The sequence below is a fragment of the Sinohyriopsis cumingii genome, chromosome 9 (genome assembly GCF_028554795.1).
Source record: "Sinohyriopsis cumingii isolate HCF-2022 chromosome 9, ASM2855479v2, whole genome shotgun sequence".
Lineage (NCBI taxonomy): Eukaryota > Metazoa > Mollusca > Bivalvia > Unionida > Unionidae > Sinohyriopsis > Sinohyriopsis cumingii.
In genome coordinates this window covers 16,700,286-16,722,553 of record NC_142969.1, presented here as the reverse complement: position 1 = coordinate 16,722,553, position 22,268 = coordinate 16,700,286, and the positions used below count along the sequence as shown (strand labels likewise).

General features: G+C 34.7%; 1 protein-coding gene across 7 annotated transcripts in view; it reads right to left on the bottom strand.

Annotated features, from left to right (window-relative positions):
- Positions 1–22,268, bottom strand: part of LOC149791320 (uncharacterized) — a 163,660-nt gene that overhangs the window by 77,263 nt on the left and 64,129 nt on the right. For all 7 annotated transcript variants that reach the window (XM_089969849.1, XM_089969848.1, XM_089969852.1 and 4 more), the window contains 8 exons: positions 17,420–17,486; positions 13,819–13,903; positions 12,454–12,537; positions 11,189–11,305; positions 4,969–5,094; positions 2,069–2,137; positions 936–1,057; positions 64–150 (listed from right to left, as the gene is read on the bottom strand). In XM_089969849.1, coding sequence (XP_089825975.1) covers positions 64–150; positions 936–1,057; positions 2,069–2,137; positions 4,969–5,094; positions 11,189–11,305; positions 12,454–12,537; positions 13,819–13,903; positions 17,420–17,486 — 757 coding nt within the window. The remainder of the gene's footprint in view (positions 1–63; positions 151–935; positions 1,058–2,068; positions 2,138–4,968; positions 5,095–11,188; positions 11,306–12,453; positions 12,538–13,818; positions 13,904–17,419; positions 17,487–22,268) is intronic.

Sequence of the window (22,268 nt, the reverse complement as noted above, 5' to 3'; positions counted from 1 at the left end):
CATACTTAGATAAAAACAACTGTTACATTTTTTAACAAACTTGTGCTGAATTTAAGCACTCACCAAATTTGCATCACCAACAGACACACAATGGACATTGACGTTCACAGATGCAATAGCTTTCACTGCCACTAAGACATCATCCTGCTCCTAAACAGACAAAGAATTTTCATAGGTGAAAATTACACACACACATTATTATTGTTTGTTTGGGTTGATATGGGTGTCCAAGTGTGGATGGGTATGTGTTGGGAAATGAAAACTGATGTAGTAAATCATAATTATTGTCAAAAGACAATAATGTTCTAAATGGTCAGAATCCTATATGATTATTCCATTTAAAAGATTTCTAATTTCACAAAAGAATAAATGATAACAATAGTTTAGAACAAAATAAAAACTTAATTCAAGTACCTTGTATGTTGCTCAAAAAGGTCTATATTACAATACTAGGATGAAGTTCTATGATTTTCTCAATGATTATTTTAAAATGTTTTATGCATACCTAAGAAATGGAATTCTGACAATAAACTCCTACGCTAGAAAAGTAGATAATACACTGGCACTTCCTTATAAAAGTATTCCTAATTAAAGTTTAAAGTGTTTCCTAACTGAAATGAAATACAGAATATTAAATATAAAAATTAAATGTTCACAGGATTAAGAATACAAGTGCTATAGTTTAGAGATTCACAGATACAGAGCATTAACATCTTAAAAATTGTACGTAATTAAAGTCAAACCAAACCTACCAGTCTCCTACATTGCTGATATGTTATGATCAGAATATTATTACCACTGAAATTGAGATGAATGTACAGAAGCCGGTTCTAATAAGAGTCACATTAGGAGCAATGTTTGTATACAACAGAATTATACTTTTCCACTAAATATCAGATATATTTCTTCTTTCGTTTCATTCTCGGTGCTTTTACCTCAGCATTCGACCAGCAAACATCGGGACCAGCGGAGATAAGACAATTTGTTGGGTGGCCATCGGTGATGAGAATGATCTGTGGCCGAATTCGAATAACACTGCTATCAGCTGTTGGTGTATCTGGAAAAGAGTTGCAACTAAGTCTCATCAACTACCAATCTTCTTCTTTCAAACAAGATTGATGTCCGGATTTGATTTTGCTCTACATCTGAATTGGACTGAATTCTTTGCAGTTGAATATGCTTTTTTTAAATAGGTCCAATATATTTTGTCAACTGAATAAATTCAATTTACTTTAAAAGAGTGGTAGGATTCCACATGACCCCATGTTATATATTGGTAGAAATGTTTTGTTTTTGCACTAATATTATACAAAATGAACTGGATAAAGATATATTTAAAATAAATCTCTGAGAGGCAATAACAGGCTCAGGCCATACAATGCAGACCACAAAAGTTGTTACTGCACAAGTCAAGCTTTCACATTAACTGTATTATTTATCTATAAAATAAAGTATATTATTTATATTTAGTTAAATGGTGAATGAGGTTTTGAAAATATTTAAAACTGCTGATGGAAGATAAACAATCTTACAATATTTTATTTCAATGTATATAACATTGTATTTATCTGGCGTAAACTCAGGGTCTTATTTCGCTAAATGCAAATTTGAACTTCTCAAAATACCTGCGATATAATAATTATATTTTAAACAAATATAATTGACACATTTTTAAATACAAGATGAAACCTAAAAAAATGTCACATGGTCTGAAGCAGTGAAAGTAGTTGTTATCATACGTTCTCAGATTTGTATCTGTCTGTATGTAGATCATTAAAGTTTGTTGACAAACTCTAATCACCCAACCAGAATCACTTACAAGCATTCCTATTCGCAGTTTAGGTACATGGACTACCTAGTTGATTTTAGTCCAAAGATTTGGGATAGGGTTGATGCATTCATTATATCCAGAGTCCAGATTCATCCATGATTGCTCACTGATAACAGGACAACCACACAAGGGGTACAGATATTACTTCTGGTGCTAGCGGATAATCATTATTGGTGTAGTGAAGTTATTTAGGATACATATAATCAGTGGCCATATTTGTTTTAAAACTTTACATACCTTGTAATGCTGCTGCGGCCATAAGCAGGCCCCCATATAAAGGGGATGGGCCTCCAGGCTGTAATGCACCTTCAAAAAGATATACATGTTACTACAACACAGTATGCCACTATTTGAATGGCAAACATATTGATCAATAGTTACAACACACACACACATAAGTTACAACACACACACAGTGTAAGATCTATATGATCAATAATACATTTTTCTGTCTGGAAAACGTCTCATGGCCAGTTTTGTGTTCAGTACAAAAAAAAAATGTACATATTTATTTTCTGCAATAAGAATGTGCAGCATTTTAGAGCCCCTAGGAAATCTCTTGGTAAAGGGAAGTGATAGTCATGGGCAGAAACAAGTTTGTAATGCAGTTAAGATAATACTGTACACAATGGAAACAGTGATGATTGTCTACAACAACACATTGTACAAATTGTTAACATGAAAAGCCATTATCAATAGTGCCATACATTCAAGCAAGTAGGGATAAGCAGATTTCCAATATGTCTGTCATAGATTTATGTATTTATCTGAGAAATTACTTTTTCATGCTGTAAGATCCTGATCCAAAATCATTTGTTTTGTTGTGTTCATTGTTTGATTTCTGATGGAATTATTTGTTCAAATTATTATTCTCTGGAAATACAAACAGCTCATCTATAATATTATTGGACAGAGATATCAATTTTTAAATTATAGTAAATTCAAACAAGGATATATCTTGGATTATATGTTTGTGATTCATCAACAGACTGTTTCCTATTACTTAGTTTAAAACCATAGAGTCGTAATAGTATGCATTTCCAACTTTATTAAAATAATGTAAAACCATCGTAAATATGTTAAAATTTTACACGAGAAAAGAAAATCATCTACATCAGGGCCCATTGAGAAAGTGTAAGCAACGAAGAGTAACACTCTGTAATATCTTAAAATTTTGTTTTAAATGCTAATACATTTCACATAAGAAATATAAAAACATAGACAGATCCTAAATTATCATATGTAATCAATGCTTGATTTGCCAAATATATCTTGAACAAAGAATGTTACTATGTCATGTGAGAATTTTTCACAAAGTCAGCTTTAGTTACTCTTCTCGTCTGTTATCATCATATGAAGAAAACATAATGACAATGTCAGATATGGCAGACTAAATCTGTTTTGTTTTTAAAGATATATTCCCTAATAATTCTATAATCAGCTAAGAAGAAAATAGTTCTGTTTCTTGGGCTCTCTAACTTAGAGTGTTAGGTTTTGGATTCATGCAGAACTGTTTAGTAACTCTGACACATAGGCATGTGCCTAATGAAAAGTAATTAATTTGCATTATATTAGTATTAGATTATTTCCTTTAAATGAAACAAGAAAAATCATGAACTATGATAGGCTAATTAAAAAGTATGTTATTTATGCATATCTTCTGAGATTGGTTGGTGACTGCACACGTGCTTCAACTATTCACGCTATTTGGTAGTACCTTTCCTTATAGGTATATGTGTCTGTCCAATGTTCTCAACATTAAATATCAATTATGACCCACCTTGTATTAAGAATACCTCATACAATATGCTTCAATTTATGTTCCTTAATGTGCCAGTGGAGCACATGGTTTTCTCTCAATCCCCACACCAAGGTGTATAGTTAAAAGGATACACATACAGCATGTGGCTTGCTATCATGTTTCGTTAGTACAATGACATTCTATGGACCCTGACCTTCCTTTTATAGCAGGATTTACATAAAGGTCCAGTCAGTCACCAATAATGATGGGGATGCATGAGAAAACCACAAATTTGTAAACTTCAAACTGACTTGCAATCCCTTACTTTAATCATAATAGCTGTAGAAGTTAAAATTGTCCTCTAATAGATAAAGTGCATACAAATATTTTCAATGGCTCATGAACTGTCCTGGTGATGAACACCTTCCATTTGTGAAGATAGCTGTTTTGATAAAAACTGCATGGAAGAGATTAAACTTCTGAAAGTCAATTTCATGGCAAGAATTGTATATGGGTATGTTATGGAATTCCCCAGCTATGATGGTTCCAAGCACGATCCATTAGTTAACATTTTCCAATGTTATGAAGCAGACCATCAAAGAAAAGGGAACAAAAGAACGACATAAAAATACATGTTGGACTTTAGACAGGCATAAAAAAATAAATCGGAAAAGAACAAATAAAAAAAAAAAAAATGTACATCCTAGATAAAGGAAGCAAAGTTGAAATGATACATTATCAGAGAATGCTGAATATTTCATCAGATATGCTGTTCACGATATGTTTTATTGTAAGAATATACAATATATCAGTAATAAGGACATAAACTTGACACCTGTAACATATTTCAATTTGGCGTTATCCGACTAAATGGTTGTTGTTGTTGTTGTAGGGTTTAATGCCATTTTTCAGCACACGACAGGCTATATACATGGCAGCCAGTATTAATGGTGAAGGAAGAACCCGGGAAATTCCCGGAAAGAACCACCAACCCTTGAGAAGCTACTGGCAAGCTTTCTCACATACCCACATTGGCTGAATCCAAGACTCGAACCCATGCAGACAGAGGTGAGATGGCAGTGATCCGTAACGGAGGGTGCTTTAGACCACTCGGCCACTCGGGGCCCCCGACTAAATGGTAATGTGGTATATCAAGAGGCAAATAGTATTGGTTGTGCAATGTTGCAAGGATGGATACAGGAACTCACTGACATTGGGAAAGATATAAAACGTGATAAATAAAGAGACTCATAATCTCCATTTGGAGATCCACGATATGAGGCATCATGGACTTATTAACTACAATGAAAGAGCCAAACTCGACAATATTTTTTCCAAGACAACTTTCATATTCAACAGCAGCATACTAGCATATAAGCATGTTGTCTTTACTTACTAAATGCCTTCTTTAAAAGTGTATAATTATTTGTGAGTGGTTGAATAATCTTCACTTCTCTACCGAATACAGACAGTGCCACATTATCTGTACTGACATCAGGTTTCTTTCTGACTTCCTCCAACCCTGAAAATTTAAAAAGGGGATTTAAAAATGCGATGCAGAGAGAATTGTTCTGAACAAAATGGGTATACATAGGGGGTGGGGTGGGTTTGAGAAATTTTGATCGTTTATTATTTACCCAACATGTAGATACACATCGCTCTCCACCCTGTTACAGCTATAGTAAAATCAAACTCTGCATAAAATGCCACCTCTAGTTGAACGCGCATTATTTATGTCAGCTGCTGAACGAATTTAAGGAGTTCTTTATTTGTGAATGAATAGTGTTCCGTGCTGAGAACTGTATGCATAGCAACATACCATCTGCAAGTATTATACATCATACCCCATCTTGGTGTTGTTTTGTAACCATTTTTAATTTACAGTTAAGATTTCCAAAAAATTGCCTCAAATTTTGGTTCATTCTTTGCTGGCCCACATCAACAGCATGTTATTGTTTCAAAATTATCACCTTTAGTTTGGCTAGAAACTGCACTTCATCCACCTCTTTGTCCTTCTTCTGTTCTCTCTGCACACTGATACCAGCACTAACTTGAAGTTTAAAATAATCTGCAATTTTCAATCCAGCTAAGCTTGACTGTAACTTTACCTTCGAAAATGTATTAAAGTTTGTGCAAGTGCAACCAGTAGGAAAGGGCATACATTGCAGATCCACTAAACTATGAATGTTGCTATAAACAATTAGATGAGTAGGATCCCATGCATGCATTGGCATTAACCTACCATACTGCACAGAGTACATTCCAATACCTTCAAGTCTGAACTAGTTTGCAAATTTTTGTATGCATAACTGTTTTCCAAGTATTCCAATGTAAAATGTTGCCTGATTTTTGCAGTAATCAAGGCCATGTAATATCTTTATAAATTATACTGTGCACAATGATAGTTCTTTATGTTGAGAATCATCCTGCATCGGACCATATACGTTTAATATTTTACTGTTTTTGAGCATAAGTAAAAATCTTTTGCTTTTTATTTTGTATTCTTTATCACATGTTTAGTTTCATGTCATGTTTTTAAACGCTTTTAAATTGTTTTAGGAATATATTTTAAAACTGCATTTTATTTGTAGATATTTTTGCCTTCAATATTTGTTTGTAACTTTGATCAATTTAAAATTGTTTGGTTGAATGTAAATTATTTTCTTTATTTTTAATTTTTGTACATTATTAGATTGTTTCAATTTTGGATTTTCATTGTTTTGGCTTCATTTAGAGAGATTCTCAATTCTCCCTCTTGCATACTTATAATATTGTATTTTAAAATCGTTTTACAATTAGCATCCACTAATGTCCAAAGTGCGTTATGGAATTTTACTGATACTTTTAATCTTGATGCAATTCCTTAAATATGTAGTTTTGGGTTGTTCACTTGTAGAGTCCACTAAATTCCATTCCTTTTCAGTTTCATAATATAAAATCAAATGTTGGCCTACCTAGACTTGGAACATATTCTAACATGAACTCCACTGAATTCTGTGTCAGCTTTGGAATTGTAGAACATTTTACTCGAGGATATATTTTTTTGTTTCATTCGGGATGTGCGTATGTTTGGGAGGGTGCGGTGTTTGTTTTTTCTTTGATTCTGCATTTCTGTGTTTTTTTTGGTGGTAAATATGCTTTTACTGGATTTTTGGGAGTGCATATCCCCAAATCTAAAAAAGATATATTGAGTATTTGGTTTTATTGTTTAAAAAGTTTCAACATGCAACAACAAATGTTTTGGTGCAAATTTGCAGAATTTCATCCTTTAAAACAATTAGCTTTGCTTGATATCCTTTCACATAATTTATGGTGCCTGTGTAAGGATATCTCTATTACAAACACCACGTTCATCTTATAAAATGACATGTTCTTTACGTGGCACTCTACAGTTTTATACATTTCATTAGGGTCAGGTTAGATTTTTAAAGTAAAATATTCCCAGAATCTCCTCACTCATTTTCCTAGATATATAAAATAGACATTCCAAAACTTAGGCACTGCCAAACTAAATTGTATTTCCCTTTTTTATACACAACTGATGGGTAAATTTGTTTATAGAGTATACAGCTTGGCCTAACCTCTCATGTGCACCTATCCGCTTGATTGTTTTCACGTTTTGGACTTTAAAGGTAAATTGTAAAGCATGAGCCAATAAGTTCTCACGTTTTTATATTTTGTAATGCATTCATTGCACTTTCAGAATCTGTTATTTCTTACTCTTGCAAACACGGACTTCCCAAAACTGCTAAATATAATGAACAAATTTTGGTTGTTTTTTGAGCTCATCTTAGATCATGTACTATTTCCACAACTACAATATGCAAAGAAAATTCAGACATGGTTACTGAAATAAAAGAAAGGCATGCCAAAATTTTCTCTAATGTGCTTGTTACAAATGCAAGTAATATCACCTTACAGTTTCACTCTATCAGAAGTACATAATGGCTTCATAGCGCCCTCATTAACATCAATGTGACCCTTTTGATTTCTAAATGGACAAGCGAATGTTCTACTTTTTAATCAATGTGCGCATCAGAAGATTTACATGACCATAGTAGCATTGATGTATGTGGGAGTTGATATTTACATCCAAAGACGAAGTGATTTAAGTAATTTAACAATTACTAAGAAATTTCAGTCACACTGGACACTGAATCTATTCAATCTCAGAATGAATTTTGCTCTTGAGAAATTAAGTCAAACATATTAATAAATTGTGTATTACAAGTAAAATTGTTTGTGGATAGGTACAATTTGATTCCAGAATGAAGTGACATTCTACATATCTTGGTTATGTGCCTAAAAGATCTTGCCTCTTTTTATCTGTACAGCATAAGGTAAAGTGAAATTCAAGATTTGATCGGTACTTCCTTTTTTCTACCTGAATACCAACAGCCAAATCTCAGGCTGATACTTATTTATTTTTAAATTCCCCAATCCTTTTGATAATTGCTTTAAATATTTAAATTCCCCCATCCTTTTGATAATTGCTTTAAATATTTAAATTCCCCCATCCTTTTGATAATTGCTTTAAATATTAAAATTCCCCCAATCCTTTTGATAATTGCTTAAAATATTTTCATAAAATATATGATCTGTCGAAACAGACAGGTAGAGTAAATAAAACTGAAGTAATGATTCAAAGGAGACTTGTTTCTTCGTAGAGACCTTCCCAATTAATCTTACTTCTAAATTCTAACACAAGAATGATCACATTTCATTTTCGTATGTGCTTTATTCACATTTATCATATTTTAAAATATTTTGTCATTTTGCTATGCACGCTTTGTCAATTACACCACTCCCTCGATAACTAGCACACATCGGGGTCCAGAAACATCGACCGCACTATAAGTGAGGCGCGAGTTATCGAGGGACCTATAAAATAAGCTCAAAACCAATAAAGTGATTGACGACATAACAGAAAAATAAGGGGGGGGGGTAGGCAGATTATACTGTTGAATACTCACATTATAATCGTTCTGAGATTAACTGTGAATAAATATCTCTTCATAACGGTGTACTTTATTATTTCCTCATAGGACAACATTAATTTCAGGATAAATTACAGTATATTGAGGCGATCATCGAAAACATTATTCCACGTGGTTTCCGTTCGCTTAACATGTGTACCACTTTAAACATTGTGTACTACGTCACTAATTTTTATGTTGAATTGGATACATTCTAGTTTCATTCTTTTATCCAAATTAGACGTTTCTTTTATATACAAAAGATTGATTCTTCGAGAAACAGTGTCGATCGAACGATAGATATATAGATTTGAATGCAATAGAAGTAAAATGGAAAAAACAAACAAACAAGGGTTAATCAGTACTAACATATTTAATTGGTCTACAAATTTAAAACAACGTAAATTAGAACAAGTTAATACTTGCCGTTTGTGCCACGCTTGACAAACATCAATTCACTTTTTGAAAAAATCAATTTTTTTTGTGTGTGTTACTCCTTGGTTTCTCTGCAGCCGAGCAAAATCCCTCAGATTTCTCAACTGCATGAGCTTTACGTAGTCAACCTTTTGGGTCTCCAGCCACCTTACGGCAATATCAAAATATTTGATTGCTTCCTGTGCAGAGGGGTGGGGGGTGCAACATCTGCGTCTGCATCACTTTCAACACTTGTGTTACTCCAGTTAGAATTGTCTTCTGCTGCAAATTTGTTCATTATAGAATTAATTATAGTTTCATCTGGCATGTATTCGGCAGTGGGGCAATCATTGTCAGCACAAATCCACTCCTCCATATCATCAAGAGAAACGCCCATCTCAGGACCATGAGTCTGTACGAATTTCTCCCAAACATCCTCGGCATTAATGACATCAGTTTCACTGAAATATTCGAAGTCACTATCATCGTCGTTGTCTCTGTTACTGGTTTGCTTTACGTCAAAGGCAGCTCCAAGACCCTTAATCCTGCACCCCAGGTCTCTTGTAATCGTTGTTTTTTTTTAATGCAACAAACACTTTCCCAAGTTGTTGATCAAAACAAAGCCGGCATGTACATGTAATTAGGTTCTGACAGAAGTACTCACTGGTTTCGATGTGATGGTCGATTGACTCTTTTCATGTTTTCAATGAACAGAATATGTTGTGATTATAATGTTTACACTGAAACGGAATTAAAGGATTAGAACGTGACTATCACACAGGAAGACGTTTAATTGGTGTTTATTTCATTCTCTGTTGCCACCTGTTAACATTTACCAGAAGTTTTCATTGATTGCTATTTCACCAGACTGTTCATTTACAGTATACTGACAACTATTTATCATGAAAACTTACATAATATATGATATCTTTAAACAGAGGTCTCGCTAGGATTTTAAAACTGGTTCTTTCTGCCTCTCAATTTAATCACTAAATATCAGTACATTTTCTCACTCGGCCACCAGTCAAAGCCTTTGAATTAGCCGCCTTGCTGTTCCATCATGTTCTTTTTATTATATTTTAATGTACTCTTATAAAATGGCAACAGTACATCAAAGCGTCTTTCAGTCACTGAATTCTGTCATTGTAAATATCAGCACAGTTAACTGATCAACACATTCTCCCACAAAGCAGGTGGCTGAAACAGGACCGGCAAGTCTTTGAATTTTCCCGCGCACCTATTACATGCGTAAGGAGGACTCCCGCCTCAGTGATTTTCTGTGTCCCAGATCAAAAATTGGCATCCAAATACAGGTAATTAAGCATATTCAAGATCTCTGGAATTAATTCTTCTTTAGAACTTGCAAATTTCAAAATATGGATTATATTTTTATGGGCATTAATCACCATTTTCGATGATAAAACGAGCAATGTATCAAGGTTTAATTTATCGATTCTTATCGTAATTTTTTCATGTTCAGCATATTTTAAAGATATTTTAAATACATTTTCTCTGGAAAAAATCGGGAGCCAAGACGGACACTGCGTTATTAGCGGGATCGCAAGTTATCCCGGCGCGAGTTATCGAGGGAGCGGTGTAATAATTTGGTAAAATGTCATTGTTAAAGTACCAGCATCAGGTACATGCTAATCAAAATGGATTTATTGAGTGGTATTTTACCAGTTATACAGTATTACATCTCCAAATTAAAACGTCTGGTTTATGCTCCTTTTTCTGGTACATTATGGTACCAGTCTGATTTTCATGTCAATTCCTCTTGTCAGCAGACAAATATGTCTTCTTTTGACTAGGTATATTTTGGTTTAAATCTGTTTCTCCTCTGTATTCACTCCAAATTGGACTGCACGTATCTGTTTATTCTGGTAACTTTTAATATCTATATACTGATATAATTTTATGCTGATTACACACTAACAGTATTCAGTACTAGCCTGATTTCAGGCTGATATAATCTGCCTTGAAGATGGCTGCAGCATTTATTGACTTTCGGTAGATTTTCAGCTGGCATGTTTATAAATGACGCAGACTGTTATCAAAATTATACCAGGCACTTTCTAATAAAGAATACCAGCTTTATGCTAATCCATAACAAGTGAAAATCTCATACTGAAATTATAGTAACTGGCTAGCACCAGACAGCGGTAAATGTGAAGGATAAGTAATAGAATAGAAATAACTGATAGATATTTTTGTTAATTTTGTTACCTGTAATGAACTCATTGAAGAACTGCTGGGTTTGTCTCCATGCGGATCCTTGTCTAGTGCTAGCTGATGTATCAACACAAAGCACAGTATGAATGCCTGCGACATGGCTTTTGAGACCTGTTGAATACAAAGGTAAGGTGTTAAATCTTTCCCACTATTACAGAAGTATCTAAAATGTTATAAACTTCTTGGACAAAGTCTATTCTGGATAAAATAAAATTTTAAACTTCTTTAATTCCAGTTGGGAATGACTTTTATACTTTTTTGGAATTTATGTAATACGTTTTACAATAAACATGAATTTTTTATTACATTCCGAACAAAGAGTAAGCAGCTGAGATGGAAAAAAGCTTCCCGTACTTTTCATGCATGCTAAATATAACCATTAAGGGAAGGAAGAAGGCTTTTGCAACTTGAAATAGGTATAAAGGAGATTTGGAATGGTACACTGTATATGCTGTTGGTAGAAATGTTTGGGATTCGCTAATAAATGCATACATCATTTTAAAATTATCCAAGAAATTAGTATCTGGAAAATTGATAATTTTGTCACAAACCCTAGACCAGAGAACAATGAGCTTTCTTTTGGTTTGCCCATGTACTTTTCTATACATAATGATAAATTTAGCAATCGCGGTACTACTTCTTTTTAATCATGCAATTTATCATATGAATTGATAATTCATTCATTCTGTCAGCATTGCACTGGTACTTACGGTTAAAATAGCATCAGAATAACACAAATATCAGAGAGGTTCCAAGCTTCCGGGAAAAAGATGATACACGAGAATCATGCAAAAAGAACTTCCACCTAACAACAACAACAACAATTATTAGAAAAACCAACAAAAACAATACTGCACATTTATTTAGGTTGCTAAAATGGCAGGCATTCTAGCAATTCACTTTGCATTCTACATGCCACGTTCTTTTCATATTTGTGGTAGGTGCTGGACAACTGTATATAGCTACATTATACACAAACTTGCTAGCCATTCTCCACAAAAAAAATGCGATCTCCAGGTCAAGTCACTTCTGTATCACAACGTTCTCATGGAAATAGACTTAGTTAATCTAGAATTCATTCTGTTAATGCAAGCAGAATCTGTTCTACTGGATACAGATGTAGCACAGACTCTGGCCAGGAAGAATCAGAAGTGAGTGAAAAGTAAATTTCCTGACCATTACAGTTGACAAGACAGAGTAACCCGTTAACTATTTATAAATGAACAAGCAGTTGGCTAAGTTATGAAGTACTTGTTTACCTTCTATGAGTTCCTTGTGAGCCAAATCAGACCAATACGATTTGTTGGGCACTAGAGAAACTGGTGCATTTGAATCCAGGTCAACTGAAATTAAGGCAAGTTTTATGAAAAAAAGATGAGCACACATAAAGTGTTCAGCTTATTATGTACAAAAATTGATGAATTTCCTTAGACAGATGTAAGCAGTCTTAACACATTGACACAAGTTATTTTGTAAGAACCTTGCTTGCTAAACGGTACCATATGATGAAAAAGAATTGGTTTCTCCCATAATTTTATAACTGACATTGTTATGTCATCAAATGAGTTTTTTTTATTGTCAGACATATAAATTTTACACCTTCCTGTCTTTTCAAATTTCACACTGGCCTAGGGTTAGCTTGAGATATATCAATAACTGAAATAAAAGTTTAAAACGTATATATTTCTTTCATACAGCAGAAGAGTTGAATGAGAGATTATCAGAGATATTAATTAAAAGAACAATGAGAATGGAATAGACATTTGACATAATTATATGTCTTCATAATAATGATGATGATGATGATACTGTTGATTATGATGATGATTATTATTATTATTATTATTATGCTATGATTAATCCTAATAAAGTGCCATGACTAATGCTAACAAACTGACAGGAATAAGTAAATATTAGTCAACCAGTTACAGGCGTTTCCTTTGGCTCTTATTTCCAGGTTTGAATGCATGTAATTTTCATATTTAATGCAAAATGGAGACATGCGCATTCAGCTATGTGTGCTTAATTGTTTGAAATTTCACCTTGATCATCAAAACACTGTGACAGTCTTCTTGTATGAATTAGGCTTAATTAAACCTCTCAAAGTTTTCTAATCCTATACTGTCTTCTGATACACATATCCACCGAAAAAAACTACTACATCAAAATATGTATACTGTCTCTGGCTCATACTATTCTTTAAATTTATTTATTTTAATTTGATCTAAATTTATATTAAACAAAAATGTAAATTTCTCCCTATTATGTCAATTTTTGTTCATGTTATTTATGAAAAGGACAAAAGTAGTATTAGAAGATTAAACAAATTAATTATCTTAGCAAAATGTGGTATTGCAAGAATCCATATGCAATAAAACAAAACCCTTTTTGATAGTCTTATCGACAACTGTGAAGTAATACTTTCCCTTGACCCAAAACCATTTTTACCCAAGCCCTGTATGTATTGTCTATAACAAACGTTTATGCTACATATATTTTCAAATCCAAATATAATATCTGGAATATAACAAAGGCATGTGTAGACAATGATGTTTCTTCCCTAAAATAGTATATTGATTTGGATGAGAGAACACGTTACAAATTAAGCACCAAGTAAAATGTACCTTCAGCTTTGGCATCTAACATTCTGTGGCCTTCCCACGAAGTAGACTGCCAAGAGAGGGAGACATCATCTGCAGTTACAGGTCCCTGAAAATAAATAAATACAAGAATAGATGTTTTACCTAAACCTCCAACCACACAACAATTCTACCAAACTAATTAACTAAACAAGAGAAAATCGAATATCCTAAGTCGTCATAGTGCTTTTGATGTGACATAGGACTCCACGTATCAAACATCTTGACTAAAAATAGTATATCCAAATGAAAATCCCCATAATGAATGCATAATTACTGTATCTCACAAAGAACGCATTATCGAGACATTACATAAGTACTAAGTAGAAAACAAATGGGTCAAAGCATCATGGGTGCAGGGTTAATCCTCCATATTGCCAAAGTGCTTTGAAACATTTCAGAGGGTATGATGGTCTCTTATGAACACACCAAAGTGATAATAATAACTATTTCAGTGGAAAGTATTTATTTAATCAAGTTGCTGCTTTTCAAATTTGTATTTTAGTGTTAATTTATTATGACAAAGCATAAGTTTAAAGCAATCACTTGATTAAATTTGCAATATTCCACAAATGAATAAAAACGTACAATTTGAAAGCATCATTTTTTTATATAGAAATCTGAATAAAAAGAATATAAAGCTGTTAAACCCTACTCACATTTTTCTATGTATATTTCATTTGAATTTCCCAAAGCTCACATAACATTCATCATATCAGTGGGGCACTATGAAATAGATTATCCCTCTGTATCCTTCCTAGATAAAGACAATAACTTTTTATAGAGGCATGTAAGGGAAAACGTCCTGTCAGGCATTGTCCCTGAACCCACACACATCAAACACAAGAAAGACAATGTGTTTGATAAAGCAAAGAAAAGAGCAACCCCTTAGACAAATTCCTTTTCATGTCAAAATCTTAACTGTCCTGATCCTAGATAGTCTGAATTACCACGTACAATATCTCAACACATTGGATTCCTCGAATGTCATTTCTCTTCAATTATCAGTTTATTAAAGATTCAAACTAGGATATAATATCTTACCGTATTAGACTGTTCGATTGTCAGTTCTCCAAATTACGTTTGCATTAAAACTGCAAACATATTAAATATTGTAGACATTATTAATGCATAAACATGTCATTTTAGGATTGGCCAGTCTGATTTGTTTTGCTTTATCTTTCTTAGATACATGTATCTTAATGCCTGAGGTCTTAAACCAAGTACCATAACCATCCCAGCTTGTTTAAGTTTTGCATGAAAAAAATGAAGGAAAGTCATACAAGCACAATAATCTTCAAGTATCTGAACGATGGTAACTGAAATGTCCAATTGGAGGAGGAACACCATTCCAAGGCCACGTTACCATCAAACATCTTTAGTTATCAGATAATCGAGGGACAACATATATATATACATACACATACACATATAAATATATGTTAAACAATATAACATGTACTTACAGTATTGTGTGGAAGTGATATGCAAAGACAAAATCAATTCAACAAAACCTGGGTTCTTGACCTTGCCGTGGTTCCCAAAACTGACACATTTCCGTTCATTTTTTTAAAAAGGGTAGGCAATTAAAATTAAATTTGTTCACTGAAGCATAGAAAAGGCTCATGAGGCCAAGGCGGACCTAATATTTCTCACCTGGCTTACCTTGCTTAATGGTAAGCAACTCAATAAATCAACTAATGAAGTATTTGTAAGAACACAGCCTATGCAAACTAACACCAGTATTGAATGCAGGTTGATTTTACTTTTTTCTACTTCAGTCTGAAAAAGTTTCTTTTGGGAAGATATAGGCATATTAAATATGCATTGCTCTAGCTCACAATCAAACTTATTCTAGGTCTTGTAATATATAAACTTACGTACCACGTTTTGTTGAAATTCGATTTGAAATATAGCCATTCAATAATGTAGCATACTCATCTAATCAGATGCAGGAACCTCATTAATATGTACAATTTTTGCCTGTCAAAAACTCCTCTAAGACTATGGTGTTATACGCTTCATTGCCAATTGTTTGCAAATCCAGTTTAGTTTCAGTTTCCAGAATGGCAACAAGCTATGTCAATGAGATTCAAGCTTACTCCATAAATATCAGTATAGCTTTTAAGCATATTGATCCAGCATGTTGATGATATAATAAAACCGCTGATAGAATCTGATCATAAACAGTCGCAACAAGCAAAGGGAACAATTTGTGATTAATATGTGTTGATTTTACTCATGTCCAACTATTCTGAAGTCATTTTTATATAAGTTTATATTTCAAGTTTGATTACGACTGGGTAAGAAATATTTTGTCCATTTTGTTACAAACTCAGACAATCTGATGTCTGATCCGCTGATTAATATGACTGAATCTTACTTTATTAACAAACTTATCTTATTGCATTATGTTATAAATCCATACTCAAAATTTGATCGAAATTGGATCAAAAATATGTCCTACAGAACGGTTACAAGCTCAGATAATCAAAAGCAAACTGAATTCATTAGTATGCATGGCTATCATTTTTTATATACGTACCTTAAGTTTAAATTCCAAATCAGATTAACATCCTTGACCCAGTTTATTTAGTAGTAGTGTAAGACTGAGAGTCAATGCTCTGGTTGGTGTCAGCGATGGGGTCAGATTGAGTAAAAAAGCAAACCTTTGTGTCAGAACTAGGATCAAATTAAAAATGTTGTAGGTCAGGGAAACGCTGACTCAAGACCTTTTATGTCATATATATATAGGTTTCTTTCTGCCACAATGACAAGCATTCTACAGGATTTGGTAAAGGTAGATGGTGAAGAGCGGGAAATTAAATGGATACACACTGACAGACAAACAGTTGAATGGAAAACATCTATTTTATTTTCATATGAAATTTATACCTTATCATAGCATATGCGATGAACCTCAGTTTGCAATTCTGGTAATTGTGTGAGGCTGAAGCTTATAACAACTGCATATCAATGATATTCAAAATGATTCCCCGATCGGAATTGTTAGGTCCCATTTGTTATGCCAAGAGCTCTTCACTTTTGAAGGCAAAATAAAATCATGATGCACAATACGGATTTCATTTTATGCCTCAGTCAAGAAATTGTAATAATTCCTTCAATGGAACATAGTGTGAATTCCAGTTTTTGTGGGTTTCAATTTTTGATGTTTTCCAGCAATGATATTTTTATCTTTAAACTTGTGAATATTTGAAGCAGTGCTACATTGCTTCAGGATGACCACTGCTCATCCAGTCTTTAATTTGTCTTCTGAGGTTACCAGGAAATCCAGGAACATTATGAGTTCACAGTATTATGACCACCTGTAATAGTTACAATCAATGAATAAATGTAATGGATAAGCAATGGATTAATCTTTGCTTAGTATTTGCTTTGTAAAATTAGCTTATGTACTACAATAAAAATTAATTTTTAACATCCATGCTTATGAATAACAATGGATTGATTAGCCAAATTACCGGAGATATTTTATCAGAGCATTATTTTCATGAAAGATTTATTCTTTGAATTGGTCAAAACTTTTAGAGATCTACAGGTTCATTGGTGAATTACAGGTACATACCAATTGTGGTGTGAATGGGTCACCAGGCTGTGTTGTTACTCTTCCTCTCTGGCTTTCAACTGGATTACTGTAAAACAAAACATAGCATTCCAACATTCATGATCTAAAACTGAATATTAGAAGACAAAACAGCATTAATTCCACGTTTTGTCTCAACCATCTCGGCTAAGTAAATTGAGACCCATACATATATACATGCATCTATTTCACCAATATAATAGTTTTGCTGCTTTTACATGGAAGAATCATAAATAAGCACATGCACCTGCTTTACAAAGTAATGTTTAAGCTTTGAAGACACAAATGGTTTGCAATGATGTTGCTATTGTTTCTCAGAATACTTCTTTCAGGTATTATATATATATATATATATATAAATAAATAAATATGTGTGTGTATGTATGTATATTTGTATATATATATATGCACACACACATATATATATACATACATACACACATACACATATATATATACACACAGAGATATATATATATATATATATATATATATATATATATATATATATATATATATGAATGCAATGTTCCAGTGGCATCAGATGTGGGACATCATGGGGTCTATCCCACGGCCGACTCATACCAAAGACCTATAAAAATGGTACTAACAGCTGCCTTGCTTGGCGCTCAGCATTAAGAGACTAGTGTTAGGACTGGTCGGCCTGTTGTCAGGGTAATGTGACTATCTGCAGCATGATGTCCTAGTGCTCTACATCACTATATACTGCCACATTGCAGACATCATAGTGATATGACTGAAAAATTGTTAAAGCTACATTAAAAATCCAAATCACATCACATCACACATAAACATGAATGAAGGACTCTCAGAAGTGTAACTACAAGTAAGTAGCTATACACTCTTAACTCCTCAAAGTAACTGAGTATTTTGTCTCCTCTAAGCTTGAAAAGAAGGACATTACTAAATGGTTACAGCAGCAAGTGTTACTATTTAAAAGGATAGTCACTAAAAGTGCAGAAGTACACAGAATAGCCTTCAACAAATCAACTATGTCTTGTTCAACCAGTTAATATTCAAGATAGGATCCATACTGGGCATAAGGCTGATGATAAAGATCGTATACACTCAAAGTTGGAGTGTTGGTCAGATAAATCCTTGTTTTGTCCAATATCCCCTCTTCCATGATGATAAAAGGTGTCAGCGATCATGGAGAGGAAACCTTTTATCGTACTCAGAGCAAACTTTCTCTCTACAGGAAGTTAGATATTTGTGGTATAGATGCCTGGATAAGTATGATGTGTTAATTTGTGCTCTAGTGGGTGAAAACATTCCATTTGCATTTGTGTGCTTGCAGAGTGGAGGATTTTCATGCCAAAGCAATCTTCTCCATGACTGATTGTATGGACTTATTTCTGAGGCATTGTTGCAAATGATCAAGACATGCAGGTTCTGTATCTCAGAGTAGGAAGGAAACAATTGCTGTTGTTATTGAATTGATAAGAGAATATTTGAAGTATCTGAGGAGTTCCAATTGCAAGATTCATGAGGTTACTGATCTACATATGTGAATGAAAACCGAAGGACTTGGACACAATTCTGTCTGCATTAGATGATTTTTCTGGGACAAAGCTTGGCTAGTACGTTAGGAGCCTTGGGATATGGCTAACTTGGATTTGTTGCTGACAGCACTACTTTAGAAAGTTCCATGCCAGGACACAAATGTCTTGGGACTTGGTTATTCCCTGTCGTTTGAGATAAGTCACCACTACAGAGTTGTTGGACACTATGCGAACTATCTTGCCATGCAAATATTCCTGCCACCAGCAAAAGGCTTTCACAATGGCTGTCATCTCAAGAAAGTATTGGTATTAAGATATAACTGGGGAAAACATGTGCCGCTGGCATCCCAATAGGATGGTAGTAGTGGGGCTCCACCATCTTCCATACTTACATTGGAGCAGACTATACTCTTGGGCTTTTGTACTGGTAGATGAATGTCGGCCGTGAGCCCACTTAGGTTACTACAATACTGCAGATGTTGACTCAACTGTGTTTAGATGATGGGAGAATAGTCCAGTGGGCAGAAGAATCATTTACAATGGGTGCATAGGAAGGCGACCTAGGCCCATAATGGCTGCTGCCAGGTTGACCAAGCCTAGCAGATGAAGGAATTCCCGTGCGGATAGAATTCCTTGAAAGTAAATGTGCTACCATGGTTCAGATTTCAGTCTCTGATACTGAGGGAGATGAACAATCTTACCTGTTTTTGAACTCCGTACCTAGGTGAACAGATTGTTTAGATACTACTAGGTTGGATTTGTCCTTTGTGATGAGAAATCCAGATTGATAATGAGGGTTATCATGTCTTGTTATATTAACTCACTGATGTTTCTGCAGGATGTTGTCCAGGTAACTGGATATTGCCGCCATAGAAATGGTCCCAACATGTGCCATTACTTGATTCATCAGACGTGTGAAGACCCAAGGACCGATACTGAATTGGTACATGATGTTTTTGGTGAATCAGAAGAAAGTCCTGGAAGAATATTGTGAATAAAGACATGAAGTTATGTGCCGTTTAAGTCTAAACTGATGGTCAAGTCTCCCTCATGGATGTTATTTAAAATGCACTGTGGTGCTTCTGTTGAAAACCAAGGGGGTGTGGATGAGTGGATTGAGCACACTTAGATTGATGCCCAGACCCAGCGTGTCGTTTGCCTCTAGGAACAAGAAAAGTAATGAGCGATAGGATCTTCTCTGTGCTTTATTCACTTTGGTATGCTAGAACTTCAGCTTGCAAAGGGTGAAGCTTCGACTGAACAGTTTTCAGAGGTTCGTGTCCATTAAGTAGCCCCTGGTTCCTTTTATTGATTTCCTGTACATTGCAGTAGGGAGAGAAATATGTCTCATTGATGGATTGTTTGTGAACTTCTGCAATCTATATTGTTTGTGAACTTCTGCAATCTGAACATTAAACAGAAGGTTAGACATTAAACACTGTGCCCCTTGCTTAGCTGCATGGTGGTCCTTCAAAGAAGTGCAGGTGGAGAGCACTGAGTTGTAAATTGTAGCTGCGGTTACGGTATTGGTCAGAATGTGTTGAGTGGCTCTGTTCAGTACTCGGACCTTTCTTGAGACCGACTCCAGTGCATGTCCTGAGGTATTCGAAGTTGGAGATGATACACTATGTTCAGCATGATGGAAGACAGCCATAAAGACAAACGTCTAACATTGCAGGCAGGTCAACTCTATTGCATATTAACTGCCGATTGTCATCAAAGACTATCCATCTGATCCATACGATGGAGACTTAGCTGGCGTAGAGTGATGAGGACTGCCGCTCACTAAACTTGTAGAACGCCCTGGATCACAAAAAGTGATTTCAAGACAGTTACTGAGTAAAGAGTCTCTTCTTGTGGCAGAATGTAGAGAACTTGTGAAGCGGCACATGTTGAAGCATGAGGAACTATTTGTGGCAGCATGCTGAATGAGTGTCTCTAGGTGGTATGAGGGTTAAACTGGTCCCTGCACCATCTGCAAAAATCGTGTTTGATGTACTTGAAGTGGGGCGTTTGTGACTGAACCTGTAATATTGATGTTTGGCCATATGTGATCCATAATATATGGCCTAGGCCGGTCACAACTGTAATGTTCCATCCTTGCGAGGAGGATATCATTAGCATCATCAGTTGGGACAGGTTGTGGGATGTTTGCTCCATGTAACCTGTCCGTATGTCTGCTGAGTGAGAGGGACCTTAGTTGTTTGTTAGCTTTACCCTTCTCTATTCCACAATATGCATCTTGTCGTACCCCGAGGAGGAAAGGTAGAGAGAGCACCCAAAAATACTTAATCCTGTGGAGGAGACATCATTTCTTGAGCTGTTTCAGAATTTGGCAATATCAGGTGCTTCGTAGCTGAAAAGTAAGTTGATTTATCTCCCTGGTCTGCCAGAAATTTTTACAATGAGGAGAGATCAGCCTGCAGACTGGTGATGTCTTCGTCGTGAGCAGTGTGTGTTTGCTCTTCGCCCGTACTTCTACTCTGTAAGACAAATAGAGCAAAATATATAAAACTGGAGTCTTGCACCAGTCTTTTAGGATTCAATGTCTGCACAGATCTAAATCTTAAAAATGTGACCCAGATATTGATAATAGTCTAATAGAGCGATGAAGCATACAGGTAAAATATGAGAAAACCACAGCTAAGGAGAAGTATAAGCCTTTGGGCCTGTACGTGTTATGTTTGAATAACGTGTGGGCGCAGAGCTATACCAAATGATGGTTACCATGAAAAAATAATATCAGACAATCTCAATTACAATTCTACCTGTAGGAAAGGTCTAAGGATGCTGTGGTAAAGGAAGCTAAAGGAAGTTCACAGGTATGTACCATAAATGGCGGAATTATACATATTTACAGAGATTCTTAAGGGCATGAAGACCCGCACACATATACATATTTTAGCCCGAACTATCTTGTTAAGTCTCATATACCAACTGTTTAAAGTGCTCTTTAAATATGATGGAATGTTGATGCTGATCACTATGATTCAAGTGTTGTGTATAGAAACATTCATGAGCCAGAAGCGACTGAGTAAACCATCCAAACAAATCTTACCTGTACCTGTCCAACCAAGCTGAAGCAATATAATAATGTACAAAAATGTCTATATTACAAACAATCACATAAAGGGACCTGAGGGACCGTGATAGATAATTACAATGTGCGACAGTAGCCAAAATAAGGCAATTATATGTAGGAAGAAAAAAGACCACAGATCACCTCTACAAATAAAAACACTGAAGCTGGGACCCTACAAATGCACTGGAACAAAAATTCACCAGTATGTTCCCATTAGTAATAGCTT